Below are 19,715 nucleotides of genomic sequence, written 5' to 3'. Positions count from 1 at the left end.
AAACAGCCAAAAGGGCCGTCTCTATGTGCCGCTTTAATGTGCCGCTTTAAAGCCAGACTGGTTTGTATCAAGGAGGTTGTTCTGTGAGAGATAGACAGACAGTTGGTTAAAAACAAAAATCTAGAAAATCCAGAGGTTTACACAAAAAGAAGAGAAGTGATACCAGTCTGTGGTTGTTGATGTCTGATGGATCCAAAGCAAGTTTTCAAGATGGGAATGACCCTTGTTTGCTTGAAGGTAGTTGGCACATGGCCAGATGTTAAGGACCCGTTAATGATTGCGGAGATGAGGAGCAGGAGGTCTTGTGAGATGGTCTAAGGCATAGTTGAAAGGATTGGATCCAGAGGGCAGGTGGAGGGATTGCAAGATTGGATGATTTGCAGTATCTCATCTTCTGTTATGGTTGAGAAGCTTGATAACAAAGGAGTGGGGGATTCCTTGGGGAGGAAGTAAAGGTCTGGCAGATTTCCACAAGCTTCTTATCATAAAAGAAGGCAAAGTCATTAGCAGTCTGGGAGAATGGAGCATGTGAAGCAGGCGGGGGGGGCTTTTTTAGTAGTGAAAAGCAGATGTTGTGGAGCTTACAAGGGTCATGTGCAGAGGATTTGAGCATTTCCTTGTAGAAGGCAGTCATTGCAGAAGTCACATCCAAAGAAAATTTGGTCAGGAGCGCACGGTAAGATGCGAGGTCTGCATTTTTTCATTTTTTTCTCGACGATTGCTGCGCGAAACTTCTGACAGCCAGGGTGCGAGACAAGAAGTCTTCTTTGGTTTTGTGGTCAGGGGGCAGAGGAGGTCCATGGTTGAGGAAAGGGAGGAGAGGAAGGAGTCAGTGGCAAAGTCCAAGGATCGGGAGGAAAAGGAGTAAGGGTCGGGAAGAGATAAATGGTTACAGGAAGCTACAGAGGAGGGAAAGATGGAGTGGAGGTTAGGACGGAAACGCACACACAGATTAGTTAGAGAGAGAGAGAGAGAGAGAATGAGAGAGAGAGAGAGAGAGAGAGAGAGAGAGAGAGAGAGAGAGAGAGAGAGAGAGAGAGAGAGAGAGAGATTTGTGTAGAAATAAGGTAGACTTAAGGTAGTAAAACTGCTTTAATTAAAGACTGCAGAAAAGTTTATAAAGGCTGTTTGTGTGTATGTTTCATGGGCACGTGTGTGAATTTTCGTGTGTGTGTGTGTGTGTGTGTGTGTGTGTGTGTGTGGCTGTGTGTGGCAGTTGTTGTTTTCGTGTTCTGTTTCATGTGTGTGTGTGTGTGTGTGTGTGTGTGTGTGTGTGTGTGTGTTTGAATTGCATGTGTGTGCATTTTCAGGTATGTGTGTGTATACGGCAATGTTTGATAGAGAGCATGTTTGTGTCATGTATATTTAAAATTTGTATTTTGTATTTTTATTTCTGTTATTGCACGTGTTGTTTAAGACACTTTGTTATTGTTATTATTGCACAGTTAAACAATAATAACAGTGTGTATTATGGTGACTGGTATATATATATATATATATATATATATATATATATATATATATATATATATATATATATATATATATATATTGTGTGTGTGTGTGTGTGTGTGTGTGTGTGTGTGTGTGTGTGTTAAACACAGTGTGTTAGCATCATTGTGTCTATGTGTGTATATTTTTGTTGTATTATTTGCAGGTTGCTGCATGAGTTCGGAAGCTACATCCCGCCTGCAGGAGCTGCAGATTTACCGACTGCTGCAGTGTGTGCGTGCACAAGACACCGTACAGGTCAAGAAGCTGTTGCAGGTTGGAGTTCACAACCTCGTCAACATCACTGAGCCGTGCAAGGGCAAAGGTGTCCTGCATGTGGCTGCGGTGGCGAATGACATTGACATGATCGAATTGCTAATGCTTAATGGAGCCAGTCCAGATGTCCAAGATAAGCAGGGATGCACATCAGTGATGTTGGCAGCCGAACTCGGACATGATGGCGTGGTGGCTCTGCTGGCTGAGAAGCATGCAGATATGATGCTGACAGACACAGAAGGGAAAGGTAAATAAAAACAAGGCATAGTAAAAATGTTCCTTGGCGAACTTTGCAAACTTTGTTCAGTTTCTCCAATACACATAAAGGCTCTAAAGTGCACGAGCTTACAACCCTGGTCTCAGAGTACCACCCTGTCCTGCCTTTTGGGTTTTGCCCAGTAGTATTTTATAAATTATATTAGCAAATAGCATTTGTCTAAGTTTCCATCCACCCCATCCCACTGGATATACACACAGGTGTGCACTCACAGGGACATCTCAAAAGAATTAAAGCAAAAAGGAAGAATCTTAGCATTGTTTGAAAATACTTTATCCAAGAGGCAATGTACATTTTCAAGACATTTCCACTGTTTTGCTTTGTTGATATTGATTGTTGGGCTGTACATGCTATTTGAGTAATACATATACCACTATAGTATTTGACTAAGCCTATATCATGGGAAAAGATTTAAACCATCAGGTCTCTTTCTAAAAGGTAGTCAACTGGCTGAACTTAGTAACCAGGCCTTGACCAAGGAGGTGACCAATAATCAAATGGCAAATCTAGTAGAACTTTAAATCACCACCTGCAGAGATACTAGAAGGAAAACGTTTTAGATAATATCATTTCACTCAGAATTTTATGATAAAGTAGCTATGCAGAAGACACTTGTCTGTAAAAGGCATAGGGCAGGAACTTAATGGATATTAAAAGCATAAGTGTATATGTGTATATTTATCTTCTTCTTTCAACTTCTCCCATTATGGGTCACCACAGCGGATTATCCTTCTCCATACTACTCTGTCCTCTACATCTGCCTCTTTTAAACCTGCATCCCTCATCACATCCATAAACCTCCTCATTGGCCTTCCTCTTTCCCTCCTTTTTGGTGGCTCTATCCTCAGCATTCTCCTACCGATATAATTAATTCAATTCAATTCATTTTTATTTGTATAGCGCTTTTAACAATGAACATTGTCTCAAAGCAGCTTTACACAGATAATGTGGTGATTAAAAGTAAATATGTTCTATGTAAGTAAGTTTGTCCCTGATAAGAAACTGTGGCAGGGAAAAACTCTCCGAGATCGCATAAGGAAGAAACCTTGAGAGGAACCAGACTCAAGCGGGAACCCATCCTCATCTGGGTTGCACCGAATGTCCATTTGAAGCAGATATACAATGTTGCGGGGTACAGTGATGATGATCAGAAGCGAACTGTATCCTGAATCAGTGTAGCAGACCGTTGACATTAACTACAGTCCAATCCATCCTCAAAGCTCCCGTTCTTACTCCGAAATTTCATGGAACCACCCAAGGCGTTGATGAGAAACCGTCCCAAGCTGCACAGAGTGGCCTCCAGTCGAAGAGAACACTATCCAGAGGCAGGCCTGGAAGAAGTGGAAGATCCACGGAGGGGAGAGGGGCAGGAACAGTGGTCACTGGAGCCTCAGGAGCATGTTTAACTTGACTGAGAGAGAGAGAGAGAGAGAGAGAGAGAAGAGGGTGACAGGAAGAGATGGATATGGATTATTAAGTGTCCTTACTGCTGTATGAAAGTAATGTCACTGTGCAGTTTGGACTCCGGCAAGACTCACTATGGCAGCATAACTAAAAGGGAGAACCAGAAGGTAACACAGACATGAGGGATCTCTGGGATAAGAGACGACCCACCACACCACCGTCAACAAACCTGAGTGAATGTGTGAATGTGAGGGGACGACAGCATACAAATATCCCAGTTCACCAAACACTCAATATCCATGATCCCTCCAGATCTGAGCCTTTACCTAAGAAAAAAAATCTACTGATCAAAGGCTTGACTAAATAAATACGTTTTCAACCTCGACTTGAACACTGAGACTGTGTCTGAGTCCCGAACACTGAATATACCCCATGTCCCTCCTCTGCACATGTCAAAACCATCTCAATCAGGCCTCATTTGTCTCCAAAACGTCCTACATGCGCTGTCCCTCTAATAAACTCATTTTTAATCCTGTTTATCCTTGTTACTCCCAATGAAGATCTCAGCATCTTCAACTCTGCCACCTCCAGCTTCACCTCACTGTCTCTAAATCACTCCTGCCACTCTTCTCCACCCACTCCACCCTGCCTGCACACTTTTCTTCACTTCTCTAACACACACTCCATTACTTTGCACCCCAGGTACTTAAACTCCTCCACCTTCACCACCTGCTCCCTACTCTCACCACAAATCACAATATCAATATCATATATATGTATATATGTATGATATTGTGATTTGTGGCTAATATGATATTGTGATTTATATACATATATAAATAATAAATAATCCCCATTATTATTATTACGATTGTCCGACATATGGTTTTATTTTATGATGATGGAATCGGTATGACAATATTATAAAAATATTTAAGTTTTTGCGATGCATTTTAATTTTAAAATCTCATCAGTTTTAGAATGTTGGCAACAGTAGGGCATCTAACAAGGAGGGAGATGCGTACATTTGGGCAGTGTCCCACCGTATGGTACGTATGGTATCGTAAAATTAAAATGCATCGCAAAAATTTTTATACTGAAATTATATTTGAAATCTTTCGGCTTCTCCCATTAGGGGTTGCCACAGTGGATCCTCCGCATATTTGATTTGGCACTTGTTTTTATGCTGGATGCCCTTCCTAATGCAACCCTCCCCAATTTATCCAGGCTTGGGACCAGCACTATTAAATATCCAGAGCCCAAATTTAGCTCTTGTCTCTCTGCTTTTTATTGCCGTCACAGGACACTGAAACAGAGCACAAACCACATACATATTTACTGTAAAGTTTATACCTTACCATACTATATATTGCCCTTTTTTGATAAATTATGTACTGTAATGTGTTAAAATATTTACTACCTCACACTGATCAGCATTCGTTAAGACACTTGGGTAAGCTCAGAATAAAATTTTCAAGTTATGCTGATCTCCTGTGTGTATATATATATATATATATATATATATATATATATATATATATATATATATATACTGTATATATATTTATAAAAGTTCAGACACATTAATTAATATCATGTAAGTTAATAATCTGTAGAATAACTCTTTAGATTTAAATCTTTGCTTGTAATATGATCAGCCTCTGTCTGCCTTTCTATGCAGGTGTGCTTTTCTATTGCCTCTGTCCCACCAAAAGGCACAGACGCTGTCTGCAGGTGGCGCTGAACAACAAGGCAGACGTGAACAACGTGACCCATGCGGGCATGCCTCTTTTCCTACAGGCCTGTGAGAACGCCCAGGAATGCGAGGACATGTGCCTTAGACTGCTGGAGAGAGGGGCCGACCCTAATTCTGCCAATCAGGTAGGATGTCCTAAGGAGTGTGTTTTGTGTGTGTGTCTGTGCCAAGTGTGAGTAAGCAGAACAGCAAAGGGATGGATGCATGTTTGTTTGTGATCCAGCAGACACCTTATACAATGCAGTTTATGGATATGTGTAAATCATGTTCGGTACAATGCAACATTTCAGTTGAAGGATAACAGATCAATCAGTTCTACCAAATAACAGCCAAATGGGCTTAGATGAAGTAATATAATTCAGACTCTGTCAAGCAAACATTAAACATGAAAACAACCAAATTATTCTAACAATTAGAAAAAATTATCTCTTCCAAAAACATATTTGGAAAAAATAATAAAAAATAAATAAATAAATAAAAATTTGTGAGTCTCAGATTTAGTCTGTAGGTACCTTGTTCCTATTAACCATTTTCTATACATTTCAATATGAGGCGTCACATAAAGTGCTGTGAAATAATATTTAACCCTTTCCTGATTTGTTATATAATATGTATAATATCAGATTAGATTAGATTAGATTAGATTAGAGTCAACTTTATTGCCATTGTCTAGAGAGCAAGCACATGGCCAATGAAATGCAGTTAGCATCTACCCAGAAGTGCAAATAGCAATGTACTGTATGTAAATAAATAAAGCTAGACCAGCTTAGTGCTTTTGTCTAAGAATATGGTACAAGGTGTAAAAAAAAAAAAATATATATATATATATATATATATATATATATATATATATATATATATATATATATATATATATATATATATATACAGTGAGGAAAATAAGTATTTGAACACCCTGCTATTTTGCAAGTTCTCCCACTTAGAAATCATGGCGGGGTCTGAAATTGTCATCGTAGGTGCATGTCTACCTTGAGAGACATAATCTAAAAAAAATGATTTTTAAACTATTTATTTGTATGATACAGCTGCAAATAAGTATTTTAACACGTGTCTATCAGCTAGAATTCTGACCCTCAAAGACCTGTTAGTCTGCCTTTAAAATGTCCACCTCCACTACATTTATTATCCTAAATCAGATGCACCTGTTTGAGGTTGTTAGCTGCATAAAGACACCTGTCCACCCCATACAATCAGTAAGAATCCAACTACTAACATGGCCAAGACCAAAGAGCTGTCCAAAGACACTAGAGACAAAATTGTACACCTCCACAAGGCTGGAAAGGGCTACGGGGAAATTGCCAAGCAGCTTGGTGAAAAAAGGTCCACTGTTGGAGCAATCATTAGAAAATGGAAGAAGCTAAACATGACTGTCAATCTCCCTCGGACTGGGGCTCCATCCAAGATCTCACCTCGTGGGGTCTCAATGATCCTGAGGAAGGTGAGAAATCAGAGATTTTGGGGAGGCTAAGATGGAGAAGATGGTCCTAAGATGGTCCTCAGATCTGTCATCTCCTGGGGCTCGCTAAAAACCACAACAGTGTCTAACAATGTCGTGAGCGAGCTAACTGCACAACCTGATACTCACAAGTCGCGACAGAACAGATCCAGTGCGACTGTCCCAAAGTTAGCAAACAAACAGTTTACACAATGACACTTTTTTAAACTACACTATTTTCACATGAGAAGGATTATACAGTTTTTACTTAGTGTGCTGATGTTTTGCCTTTATCCGTCACACCAGTGTTTTCTTTTCATGTGCCCGTGCATCACTGTGGTACTTCCATACTACACAAAGCTCTGCTTTGCATAACATCCAGGTACAGTTTTCTTTGTTGTCTTTAATATGAAATGCTCCCATGCCTTGGATGACTTGGGACGCACACTTGTTTCTGTTGCCAGTTGACCCTGTACTGTCTGCCTTTTTCGCTGGCGGCTGTGTTATCTTACCATCATGCTAACCCGTAACTTCAACAGCCAAACTATTCGATAACGCATTCGTTGACAACAAATTTCATTGTCGATTATTTGAGATTTTATCGATTAGTTGTTGCAGCTCTATACTTAGTTTCTCCAAACTTTCAGCTGAAATACTTTACCTTGTCTCTTGTAAACTTGTTAAAAGTGTTCATCCCAGAGCAGTTCAATAGGGTTTAGGTGCAGTGACTGGGCAGGCCAATTTATAGCATCTCTATGTAATGGCTTACACTGCTTGGATGTACGCTTCAGCTAAATGTCTTGTTTTAAGGTGAATTTGGTTTTATTTAGCAATATTTCAGATGAAATTGCATGGTCTTGAAGTATGGAATGGTGACTATGCTGAATAATGAGTTAACATGTTCTCCCAATATAAACAGAAAATATAGTCCTCCTTTTTCTGTTAACAGTTAACATATCCAAGTAACACAAAGTAAACATCTTGTGTGGATACAGTATCATATCATTGTCTGATGTTCCCCAGTGCTGTGGAATTCTTCTGACGGAAAGTATCTGTTGAAAACCTGTCAGCCTCAACATGACAGGGGGAGACATGAGACAACTGTACTGTGATAGCAGTTGTGTAAGTCTAGTCTTTTCGTGTTTGCACTCACAGGTGACAGGTCGCACTTCTCTAATGGAGGCGGTAAGAGCAGGAGCAGTGCAGCTGGTGAGAGCCATCCTTAAAAGAGGGGCAAATGTCAACACACTGGACATCAATCGGTTCAACGCGGTTCACTTTGCTGCCGAAGGAGGCTATTTGGAAGTGACTAAAAAATATTACTCAGAATTCAGATTCATATTTAAACCCTTGTTTAGGGGTGTTCCAAACTAAAGATTTACAAATTTAAATTGTCGACATAAACAAAGCCACGATGTACAGAACATCACCCAGCACATCATGTGTAACGCAAATCCTGTCTGCAGTGTGGCCTTTCTGCAGGTCACACTGCAGACAGGATTTGCGTTATACATGTTAGCGCAACATAGACAAAACAATCAAATAATTAAATTAGAACAGAATAGACCTTTACAGAGTCTCACAGACATTGTTAAATATTTAAATCCCTGCCGCCAATATGCTCCTGTGTCAAGCACAGATCATGGAAAGTAAAACCTACCGTATATCTGAATTTATTTGCGTATGTTAAAAATATTTATTAAAAATATTTATTTCTTTTCACATTTTTATTTACTGCATTATCATAATAGGCTTTATATTAATGTATATATGCAGGAAACTGGTAGTTTTATGGGAAATCAGACATTGAGCACCCTTGTATAACCAAAAAATGCCATGATCCTTGTTTTATACTGTAACACCTCAGCAAAGATTTAATTGTGAGGTTGGTAGTCGAATCAAACTCCTTCTATCGAAGCACTGAATCATTGACTATTTTGGGGCGCCCCTACTCTACTCATGTCAGGCTGATTTTTACTGATTTTCATCTGTGGTTCATGCTCACTTATACTGTATCCTATTAGCAATTTTTTTGGTAAAGAGAACCTTCACCTGCTTTCCTCTTCAGATCCTTCAGGTGCTGTCTGCATACGTAGCAGACATGGGAGTAATGACGGCAGAAGGAAACACGGCTCTGCACTATGCTGCCCGAGGCGGCTTCTCTGAATGCTGCAGGTTTTTGGCACTGAGAGGTAATAATTACAAGAAACAGTCCTCAATATTTACCTTCTTTTGGTTGCATAAATGTGTCCTGAATGTCAGGTCAACAGAAACAATTGCATGTTCAGTCTCAATTAATATCAGTTCAATTTAACAGCCCGAATGAAGTTTTAAAGCTATACACAAGCCAAGGTTTCTCAGAAAAGGCAATAACTGCAACTGGTAGGGTAAACAAAACAGCTAGACATAATAGGCCATGCAAATTGCTCGGAAATGTCACAGGCAAAATGTTGTGCTAAGGTAATTCACTGGACATCTGGGTTATTTAAAGAATGTGTGCAAACTGCTGAGTCTCAGCCAGAAGTCTGGAAAATGGGTCCATGGGTAAGATTTGCTTTCATGGGCATGCGAAGTGAAAACAGCCTGAGAATCAAGGAAGTGGTACTGTAGGTCAAGAGATGTGTCACTCAGATGAGCTCCAGGGTCAAAATAGGATGTCCGAAAGCAGTTTTTTATGTTGATTAATTGCTCGATCCAAACATCTTTGGGTAGTCTTTTTTAGAGCCATTTATCTACATCAGATGTGTCCAATCTTTTTAACCAAAGGCCAGTGTGGGTGCAGGTTTTCATTCCAACAAAGTCCACACCAAATTCTACCCGTTTACATTTTCATTTTCAATAATATCAGGTGTGACCCTTGAATGCTTGGAAATAAAATCTACACTCACACCAGCCCTATGTGGAAACGTTAGGACACCCCTGATCTTCATCATTAAGCATGGTGTTCCAGAGAAACAGAGGGAGTTTAGGTCATACTAAAAGAGGGAACTGTATATAAGAGTGACCTAGGGCAGTCTTGATGTTCTAGACCTGTATGGGAAAATGTCACACCACCATTCGTTTTCTAATATCTAGGTCAATTTTCTCAACTTGTACAGAATGTTTAACTTTTTGATGATCTCTACCATACTTGTGATGTGAAATGAGGTTGCCTGTCTGACACTGTCTTCAGTGAGCAAAAAAAAAAATCCCAGAAAACCTATTGAAAAAGGATTTCATCATTTACAATAAAAAACATAAGCAAAGATGGAATAAGTAGAGGGAAAGAAATTGTGCAAAAGCTGTAATGTAGTTGTCAAGTGACGAGGTCAAAAGATATATATTAAAATATGTGTGTTAGGGCAAACTGACTGGACTATGGACAATGAAGCTTATCGATGTGGGTCGTTTATTCATAATTGTGTGCCGGAACACACTGTGCAATATTTAATAATACTTTGTGATTTTTGCTTGTAAGATTGTACAAACACGATCCCTATATCACACTGTAGGATCTCAGTTGTCAGTATGGCAGTCAAATAATTATTGTTTTATGTCATAAATCCACGACACATTCAGAACCTCGTTCTCTCCTTAACGGTAGCTAGCAGCAAATGAAAGCAATCTGTAACATTGATTTGGTTAATTACATGCCTTGATAATTAAAAACATCATAACTGCCATAACTTAATGAGTTTCTCTTCTTGCTGTACTGTCCACCTGACTCGTTTCCAAAATCTTTGGTGGTTTGAAGTTCGGGGCTTCTATTGGTTCTTGATTTTACGGTTGTCATAGGAGAAAAGTCACACTTAAATCTTCTGACACTGCTGGAATTCCATCGGAGGAAAAAATTATCGCACCGGCCATTAATTAATAGATTTTAGGCAAGGATTATGGGAATCTTTAAAGATTAAAAAAATGTTTTTGGGCAACCAAATCATGGCCAAAATCATACAGTGTGCACCTGGCTTTAGTCACACAAGTCTTCTGAAAAACCTAGAATTTGTAATAGGTGTACTTTGTGTGTCAGATCTACATTATAGTGGTCCCATCTTATGTGTGTGTGTGTGCGTGTGTGTCTGTGTGTATGTGAGTGTGTGTGTGTGTGTGTGTGTGTGTAAGACAGAGAGCAGTGCATTACAATGCATTATTAATATATCCTGCCTAGAACCTAGTTTGGAACATCTGCACTGGCTGTATGTTTTCTCCAGCTGAGCTTTCTTCTAATTTCAGGATGCAATCCCAAGCTGAAAAACACTGAGGGCCTGCTACCCTGTCACATCGCACAGAACTTGGATCACAAGGCTTCAGTGAAAGAGCTGAAGAAGGCTGAGCGTTTAAATAGGAAGCTGTTAAAGAGCTACAATAACGATTCCTGGCCACTGACCCTTTATGACTGGTCTCGTGAAAATGAAGATGAACTTCGAAAGGCTTTCGATTTTGCTTCTCACGGAATTACAAGCTTGGAGGTGGTTTCTTTCGAGAATTTTGTCTCAGTTCTTCGAGACTTCCAGGCGCCGATAGGTAACGAGCACGTCCGGAAAATTCTGCTTGCTCATGATAAGCATAGGCAAGGTTTAATTAACGTCAATGACTTTTTCAAAGGTGTCAGATATCTGCCCAGGGCTCTTGTTATGACCTCTAGTGAACTAAAGAAGGCAAAGAAAAGGCCTGGTACGTCAGGTAAGGGTAAGAAGAAAAGCAAATTGAACCTTGCTTTGCCAATTTGCATCCTCCCACCTGAAAGTGTTCACCGCCGAGATGACGGGGGTCCACCGCATTTTATGATTGAGAAGTACCAGTTTGTTACAGACACAAACCGATTTGATCAGGACCATCCACCTCGACACCCGATAGAAGATGACTCTGCCTGGTATATAGACAACCGGAAAAGACATTCATAAACATTAACTACTGTGTTAAGACTGGAGACATTGAGTCCCTGAAAATGGCCTTTAGTCAGAAGGTCTCAGTTGAGGTGAAAGATCACTTTTACAAGACACCACTAATGACTGCTTGTGCAAGTGGGAATTATGAAGTGGCCAGATTTCTACTTAATCTTGGGTAAGGTTATTCATAATATTTGTATGATGATATTTATGCACACATATCTTATACATCAAACAACTAGAGATCTTTTACACTATATAAAATTCAATAAATTTATGTTTGTGTATATCCATCTATCTATCTATCTATCTATCTATCTATCTATCTATCTATCTATCTATCTATCTATCTATCTATCTATCTATCTATCTATCTATCTATCTATCTATCAATTTATCTAATACTGTACTATATGTTTCCATTATGTTAAGACCATGTGAATGCTGTTACCATTTGCTGGTTTCACCATTACACATATGAAACACGCCACTCCACTATTGACTACACATTCACATTCAGATAAAAAGAAAAATTAATAAATTACATCATTACAAAAAGTCAAATACAAATTTGCACACACTCATTGATTTTGACAGCCCTAATAAATATACTGTACATTATTCTCAGTTAAGTAGCAATTAATTCAGTGTACTTTTATGTGCAGGGCCGATGTAAATGCACATGATCAGTTCCGCTGGACTCCATTACATCACGCCTGCCATGCTGGACACCTCAACATTATTAAATTGTTAGTGGAGGCAGGGGCTTCAGTTAACATGCCCACTTTTAATGGAGCCACACCGTTAATGAGGGCCATTGAGAGTTCCAGGCCCTGTTGTGTGGACTATCTTATCAAGGCTGGAGCAACAGTTACAGCAGAAAACATTTCAGGTATAGAAGCAGGCTTCATCACAATAAGTCATCTGTAAAGCCAAAAATTAGTAACATATTTCCTGGCCACAGGAATAAAATTTCCTCTTACTATTACTTAAGGTATTTATTGACAGAGACTTCAAAGCACTTTTGCAAGTTGCTCTGGATAGAGGCATCAACCAAATGCCATGTAAAAATTATTACCTAATTTATTATTTTATTTTATCACCACAGCTTTAAATAACTGCACCACTACGTTACCCCACTAACATCTCTTTAACTGTACTGTATTGATGCAGCAGGGAACATTTCTCAAACTATATATTTGCAAAGCTTAGCTCACTTTTCTGCTATCAGATCAGTGCCATCTTATTAGAGCAAAGGAAATGACTTGAATTTTCTGAATTGTTCTGTTTAAAAAGATTGATTAATTTTGGATCCATCGCTCACTTTGACTGGAGTCAACTCCATTAAATCATTTAATTGCAGAGCAAAGCTGCTTGGACATTGCCCGTGTGTATGCAGACTTTCGGATTGTAAAGTTGATCCAGGACAAGGCTAATAGCTTTTGGAAGCCAAGGGAGCACAAGAAAGCCAAACCTCAGGCCAAACCGAGACCAGCCACCAGCACTTCCATTAACGAGAAGGTACTCTATATATATATATCTTGCATATAGTCCATCTATGAAGTAAACCCAATGTAGGTGTATCTAATAAAGTGGCCAGCAATGGCCTATTATATGTTATTTTTGATCTATAGTATAGTGTATTTTGTTTGACAACATATAACAATCTGGATAATTATGTAATACACCAGTTGTAACTGATCTGAACCCGATAGCAGAAAGACAGGGACAGGCCTTGCCTGAGTGTAAGTAAATGAGAGTAGATGTCTCAGATTACGTCCGCTTCAATACGCTAATGTTACAGCTGCCAGAGAGAGTGTGTATGCTTTGTCTGTGGTGTCTGTCAGTCACTATGTTAATTACTCTTATGGATAGTACTTACAAAAACATTCATGTAATGCATATTGCTTCTCTATTATCATTGATGTTTAGTAGAGGTTTCTCACAATTCCACATCCATCATCAATGACCACATCAAACACCGCTAATAGCTAAAGCTTATAGAAACAAGACGCAAATGGTTTCAGACAGAAAGCTATACAATGCTGAAACCATTTGTGCATTTTGCATTTCAAACCTTGGCCTTTAGTGCTGTCTTACATAAATCAGTCTATCAGTATGACACCATGGCTATAGAAACCATAAATATTAGGCAGAGATGCGGTAGAACAGTGCGCTGCATCACAGACAGGAATCTCATACAGTGAGACTGAATGACATTACTAAAGCAAGAAAGACAATCAACACAAATCAACTAGAGCTGTTTCAATCCATCCACAGCTGCACCACCTGAATACATCATCTCTAGCAGAAGCAGCAATATTAACCTCAGGAAATGACTGCAGGTTTACCATGGATTTTTTTTGTCTGTGCATTATGGTTTTCCTGGGGATTTACAATAAAGGCAAATTTAATGTTTTTGCAAAATCTACAGGAAAAAAAATGCAAAAGTATAAATGGTTCATTAAAAAGCTTAACAACTGTTTTGAACTGTTTTAGCTGACCTTTCCTCACGATGTTTAGCTTTTCTCCATCTTTTATTGTGTAATCAAAAAACAGCTATTAAATCCCCACAACTATAATTGAGTTTGTGCAGTTTGCTGCAGATGCAGTTTGAGCGCTCTGACTAGTGGTCTCTCTGACTATCCAATCAAAAGACGTGAAAGTGATTCTAGGGTGCCTCGGAAGCAGTGAAGGCCTTACATTAGATAGCTCTGACCTCAGCAACACGAAATGTGACAGCTAAAATCTCTAACATATACTGAAACTCGGGTATACTGCTCCCAGATGCAGCGAGAAGAAATTAAGAGAATGGACTATTAGGAATGATTTGTGTGGTGTCAATTTGGCCATATTCTTTACCTCCTTAATACCGAGCTTCATTGTAGTTTGCAGTATAATTTATATTTGTGTTGTCACTGAAAGTGATTGTTGTTGGTTACAAAATGCTCTAGAATGCATAGATTTATACTGCAGTCTATAGAAAGTAAAGAAGTGCTGAACTGTATGACCTCTGTGTCCAAAAATAATCCTGACTACAGCCCTGTGTGGGTGTTAGTGTGTGTATGTGTGTGTGAGACAACATTTGGTTTCTGTCACATCTGCCATGTTTAGCATCTGCCGAGACTGTTAGGTGCTGCAGGCACCTAACAGTCTCGGCACCCACCTTCCTCCTTTACTTGAGAGAACAAACAGCTGCTCATAAACGTGAGATACTCACTCTCAGAAACCTCACAACCGAAAGGTTTTTAATGTAACTTTTAACAGAAAACATCTGAAACAATCACCAAGTTTGATAATCTTTTCCGGTCTTGTATTAGGTTTTGTGACCTAATTCCATCTTTGTCCTGCGCCTCTTTGGCAGGGCTCTGTTCCCACACCACAGGCCCCAGAGGACTTTGCAGCCTCGACAGATAAAACAGAAATACAGGACAACAGCGTGATCTTTCACAGCACCCAGATCACCAGTGGAGCGCTGAAAAAAGACATCAGCTTTGTGCCAAAAACGGTACATTTTTTTCCCGCTATTGGACATAATGCGCACGCATCGATTATATAACCTGTATTTTCTCACTGCGTTTGTTTGGGGTTTTAAGAATGTTTAAACACAGGCCATCCATTGTACAAACATACTGAGAAAAATGATTGTTTATTCTTCATAGTCCTCATATATGCATGTTGCATTTTTAAATATAATACATAATCCTCAGTGGTGTATTGTATTTTACTAAATGTATGTAATGACTGTATGTAAGTAATTTTTTGGCTATTTTCTAGTTTTACTGAGTATCAAAGATATACACAAATATATTTTCATTGACAATGACCATTTAGCATTTAGTCAGCTCTAAATATTTGGTTTTACTTCCTATCTTAAATGATTTAGTTTTATTTGTCTATTGAATACTAATGGTTCTTCTACCTTTTTGAAAGAGTGCTTTACTACTGTTGTGTGGATGGTAAAAGCAGTGTTGAGGTGTACAATTTCAATCAACTGTTATTGGCTTTTAACTAATGTGTCTTGGTGATGAGGACTAGTGCATCTTCAAGCCTACGTTCAATACGAGTCAAATACTGAAGTACTTTTCAAAGCAGACACCCGAAGACTTTTACTCAAGTCATATTGGAATGGGTGACTTTGACCTTGTAATAGAGTAAGTTATGCAGTAGTGTTTCTATAGCACATTTCCATTTTTGCTTTGTCTTTTATAAAAAAAAAATAAATGAATCATCCTATCAACAGAATCCTATCATCCTATCAACAGAGTTCTAGGCTGATTTATCCGAGCGTACCAGTGTAGATTTATTAATTGATAGAGACTTAAAGCACTTTTGTACGTCGCTCTGGACACGGGCGTCTGCCAAATACCATAAATGTTCATGTAAATCTATAATTTTACTCAAGTAGGATTTACAGGTACTGTTTATACATCTGATAATACATTGGCTTTGTATGTTAAGGTGTGGGGCAAACAACTGACTACTAACCAGCAGATGGAGAAGAAGGAAAAAAGGAGACAGCATTTCACTTATGGAGATTTTGATGACTTCTGGATGCCTTTCGGAAAGAATGTTGAAAAGAAAGCACTAGAGCAATCACGGATCTTGGAGCAAAACTGACGACCGTTATTGGTCGGATTTACAGTATGTTCCTGAATGTCCTGTAAGCTATAAAATCTAAGGAATTATTTGTCATTTTATTTACATTTATAAAAAGTGTTTATTATATTCATGCAGCCTGTATGTGTAGAGCAAATCAGACTGCGAAATGCAGGACTCCTGTATATCGTTGGCTCAACATTTCGTAGTTTGTGAGTAAATAGTAATCAATAATGCATGCATCATCTCGACTTTCTCATGAAGTCGAATAGTAGTGTAGGTGGAGAAAGAGTTTGGGGTAGAGATCTGTGTACATGTATTTGTGTATGAGCATGCGTGCTTGTGTGTGTGCGTGTGTGTGTGTGTGCTGTTTGCTCACAGGGCTGGGCCACTCTATGCAGGCATTTCTCCACACCTCCTCCTTTATCTTGTTTATCTCAGCATCCTATCTGCATGCTTTTCAGACCTTCAGGCTTTATTACACCTTCCTCAATCCTCAGAAGACGGTGCATGCGTGTGGTTTGGGACCAAGAAGGGGTCGGAAAGCTGAAAGAGCAGCACCGCAAATGCGTTTTTTCAATCATTGAAAGTGTTGGCTGAATGTATCTGTTTGCTTGTAGCTGCTTAAAGTGCTAGATTATTTTACTCGATGTACTCCTGCATGTAGCAGGCCTGGTTATAGCTTGGCAGGTCACACCAGGGGGAAATGCGCCATACTGCAGCACTGGCTCCTGCAGCACAAGTATCTCTATATTCCCCGCAGTTCCTGTGAGTGACCAGCAGAGGGTGAAGCAGGGGCTCTATGTTTACATACAGAGAGCTGGCTGGGACGCTCTTAGTGTCTCATTGCAAAATGGCAGCCAGAATAAACACGGCTGTTTGATGTCTGATGAAAAGATCAACAACAAAAATTGGACAATCGTACATCATGGTTCAGCATTTAAATATAACTCATTTTCTAAACTTAAAATATGTATAAATGTGTTCTCATCCACTATATTATATTAACCTCCACTCTTCTTGGAAGATGTTCCACTAGATTTTGCAGTATGTTTTTTACTAGATTTCAGAGCTTTAGGTACTGATGTAGGTGAGGTGAGGAATCATGGGGTGCAGTCAGCGTTCCAGTTTATCTCAAAAGTTGTTCATTAGGGTTTAGGTCAGAGCTTCAGAGCTTCATAGCTAAAAAATTCTTCCACTCCAACCCATGTAAACCATACATGAAAGCAACGAAAGGTGCCTTATTTTTGTCACATGTACATTACAGCACAGTAAAATATTTTCTCGCCAAATCCCAGTGACGTTACAGTGAAGCTGGGGTCAGGCATGATATAGCTCCTCTCAAGTACAAAGGTATAAAGGCCCCAAGAGTGGCAGCTTGGAAATACCGGGCCGAGGATTGAACCCCTACCTTCCAATCATAACCCAGAGTCTTAACTACTAAGCTACCACATCCCCCCTTTATTGAGCTGGCTTACCTACCTATCTGCCTACCTTCATGGAACTGGCTTTGTTCAGAGGGGCATTGTCATGCTGAAACAACTTTGGGTTTCCTAGTTCAAGTGAAATATATGGTAACAGTTTGGGGAAGAACTACATATGGCTGGAAAAGTCAGGTGTCCCAATACTTTTTCATATAGTGTATATATGTAGATGAGAAAAGACACATTAATATTACACAGAACATATTTGGCCCATTTTTGATAATAGTGTATTTAATAAATAGCACATAACAGACTGTACAGTTATATAATAATTATCAACGCAGGGATGGTGTGATGTGGAACGACCAAAAACAGCATTTCAGTTCGCACACAGAAGTGTATTATTTTTGCATCACTGCATGGTCTGGAGTGTGTTATATAAGTGGTTTTATTTTTATTTATTTATAAAAGACAGGTTATGCCGGTTCCTGTTTTCTCATAGCCATTATTACTCTGTCGTAACAGTTACTCTGTTTCTCTTACTCTGAACAATAAATATTTTACAAGGCATTTACATTTTTTGTTATTGTGCAGAGCGAATCAAATGCAATTTCACATACACACACATGTATCAGAATCCTTGGTATTATTAATGAGGTCGGTTGCGGATGGGAAGAATATTATGTTCTAAATATTATGTTCTATAATAAGTGCATAAGGTATAAGTTAGTTAAGTAGAGACACAGTGTGCGAATATAGACTCACATCATGCAGAGAACTGAGGTAAAAACGTCGATTCACCAAGTGGTATAGCGATCATGTAGTGATTACACATTAATGTAAAAAGGAAAAACAGAATGAAAACAGCATCAATGTATAAAATACAGCTCTTTTTTTCATCGGAGTGTAAATGGACAGTTCATTGTCTGAGATCAAGATTGGGGGTTATAATGGTTTGCGCCCTATGTGGCAAAACCTCTGAAATCATATATCATTGTGTTATTATGTATGGAATAACACAGGATGAACTGTATGGTTAAACGGAAATAGCACAAAGCCGAGTGTTACCACCATGAAGTGGATTATTTTCATATAACACAAGACTGGAGTGCGTTCAAATTTCGAAGGGTGTTAATCCGCTTATACAACAGCGATTCTTCAAAGGTCACAATGTTCAATCAATTAATGATGGACACATTTTTGGGCCTAATGTTGTGAACAATTCAGTTCGCACTTCCTTTCTGTCCCTCCATTTAAAAACAAAGCTTTTTATAGAGAAACCATGAAGTATAAACCCCTCTGTCCTGAAGATTTTTATGTGCTGGGAACCTTAGTGTGACTGTTACAAAGCAAATCAACAAAATACCTGTTGTGAAATTGCACAGAAGGCAAATCTTACGGTGGAAACAGTGAACGGATCTCTTAGGATGTTCAGGCGCACTGACAAACCTTCCTATGCTGAATCTTTATTTTGAATTACTTAATTGCTGGGATGAGTGTATAAATGTAGCAGGGGAATATGTCGAAAAATAAATTCAGTTTCACTCCTTGAAATTAGTTCTTTTATTTTATAAACTCAAAATGTTATTTGAGCGCCCGCTTATTATATTAATGTCTCCTGATTCTCTCCTATTGTGTGTTAATTATTAGATTATATGATGTTCATTGTCTGACCAATCACATTTGAGAATTCAGCCACAGTGTGCTATAAATATTAATATCAAACCTCATATATAACAAGATTGCATAAGTCGAACCAATCAGATTTAAAAATATAAATTTAGATATTAAGGAGCCGTATTATTCTATTATCTTGTGTTATTTGTACATGCTTGTGATAAAGATTTGAACCAGAAGCGACAAACGAAATGCGAGCTATAACGCAAAAAAATAATGCACACCTTCTGACCAATCAGATTGGAGAATTCGGCTGCTTTGTGCTCTGTGGTTTCAATTCACTTTCTACTGCATTCCCTCCCTGTCTTAGTGGCACACATCCCTGATCACATACACCTGCTGGTTCCCCAGACATGAGCAGTGCTTTTTTGTTCCATAAAAAAAACATGCCCTATTCAAGGTTGATCAACATAAATATAATGTGAAAGTTCATACCATAAAAAAGAGTATATCAATTCCTAAATCGCAAATAGACCAGGAGGGTCTG

General features: G+C 38.9%; 1 protein-coding gene across 1 annotated transcript; it reads left to right on the top strand.

Moving 5' to 3' along the window:
• Positions 1-752: 752 nt before the first annotated feature.
• Positions 753-18,121, top strand: ankef1a (ankyrin repeat and EF-hand domain containing 1a). The gene is given in 11 exon segments (XM_046836356.1): positions 753-927; positions 1,658-2,014; positions 5,130-5,329; positions 7,816-7,965; positions 8,729-8,852; positions 10,873-11,523; positions 11,526-11,703; positions 12,194-12,420; positions 12,892-13,049; positions 14,893-15,036; positions 15,990-18,121. Coding segments are annotated over 10 exon segments (2,340 nt in total). The 5' UTR covers positions 753-927; positions 1,658-1,665; the 3' UTR covers positions 16,149-18,121.
• Positions 18,122-19,715: the final 1,594 nt, after the last annotated feature.

The sequence above is a fragment of the Silurus meridionalis genome, chromosome 23, assembly GCF_014805685.1.
Source record: "Silurus meridionalis isolate SWU-2019-XX chromosome 23, ASM1480568v1, whole genome shotgun sequence".
NCBI classification, from domain to species: Eukaryota; Metazoa; Chordata; class Actinopteri; order Siluriformes; family Siluridae; genus Silurus; species Silurus meridionalis.
The sequence above is the reverse complement of the archived record's forward strand: the minus strand, read 5'-3'. Positions and strand labels throughout refer to the sequence as shown.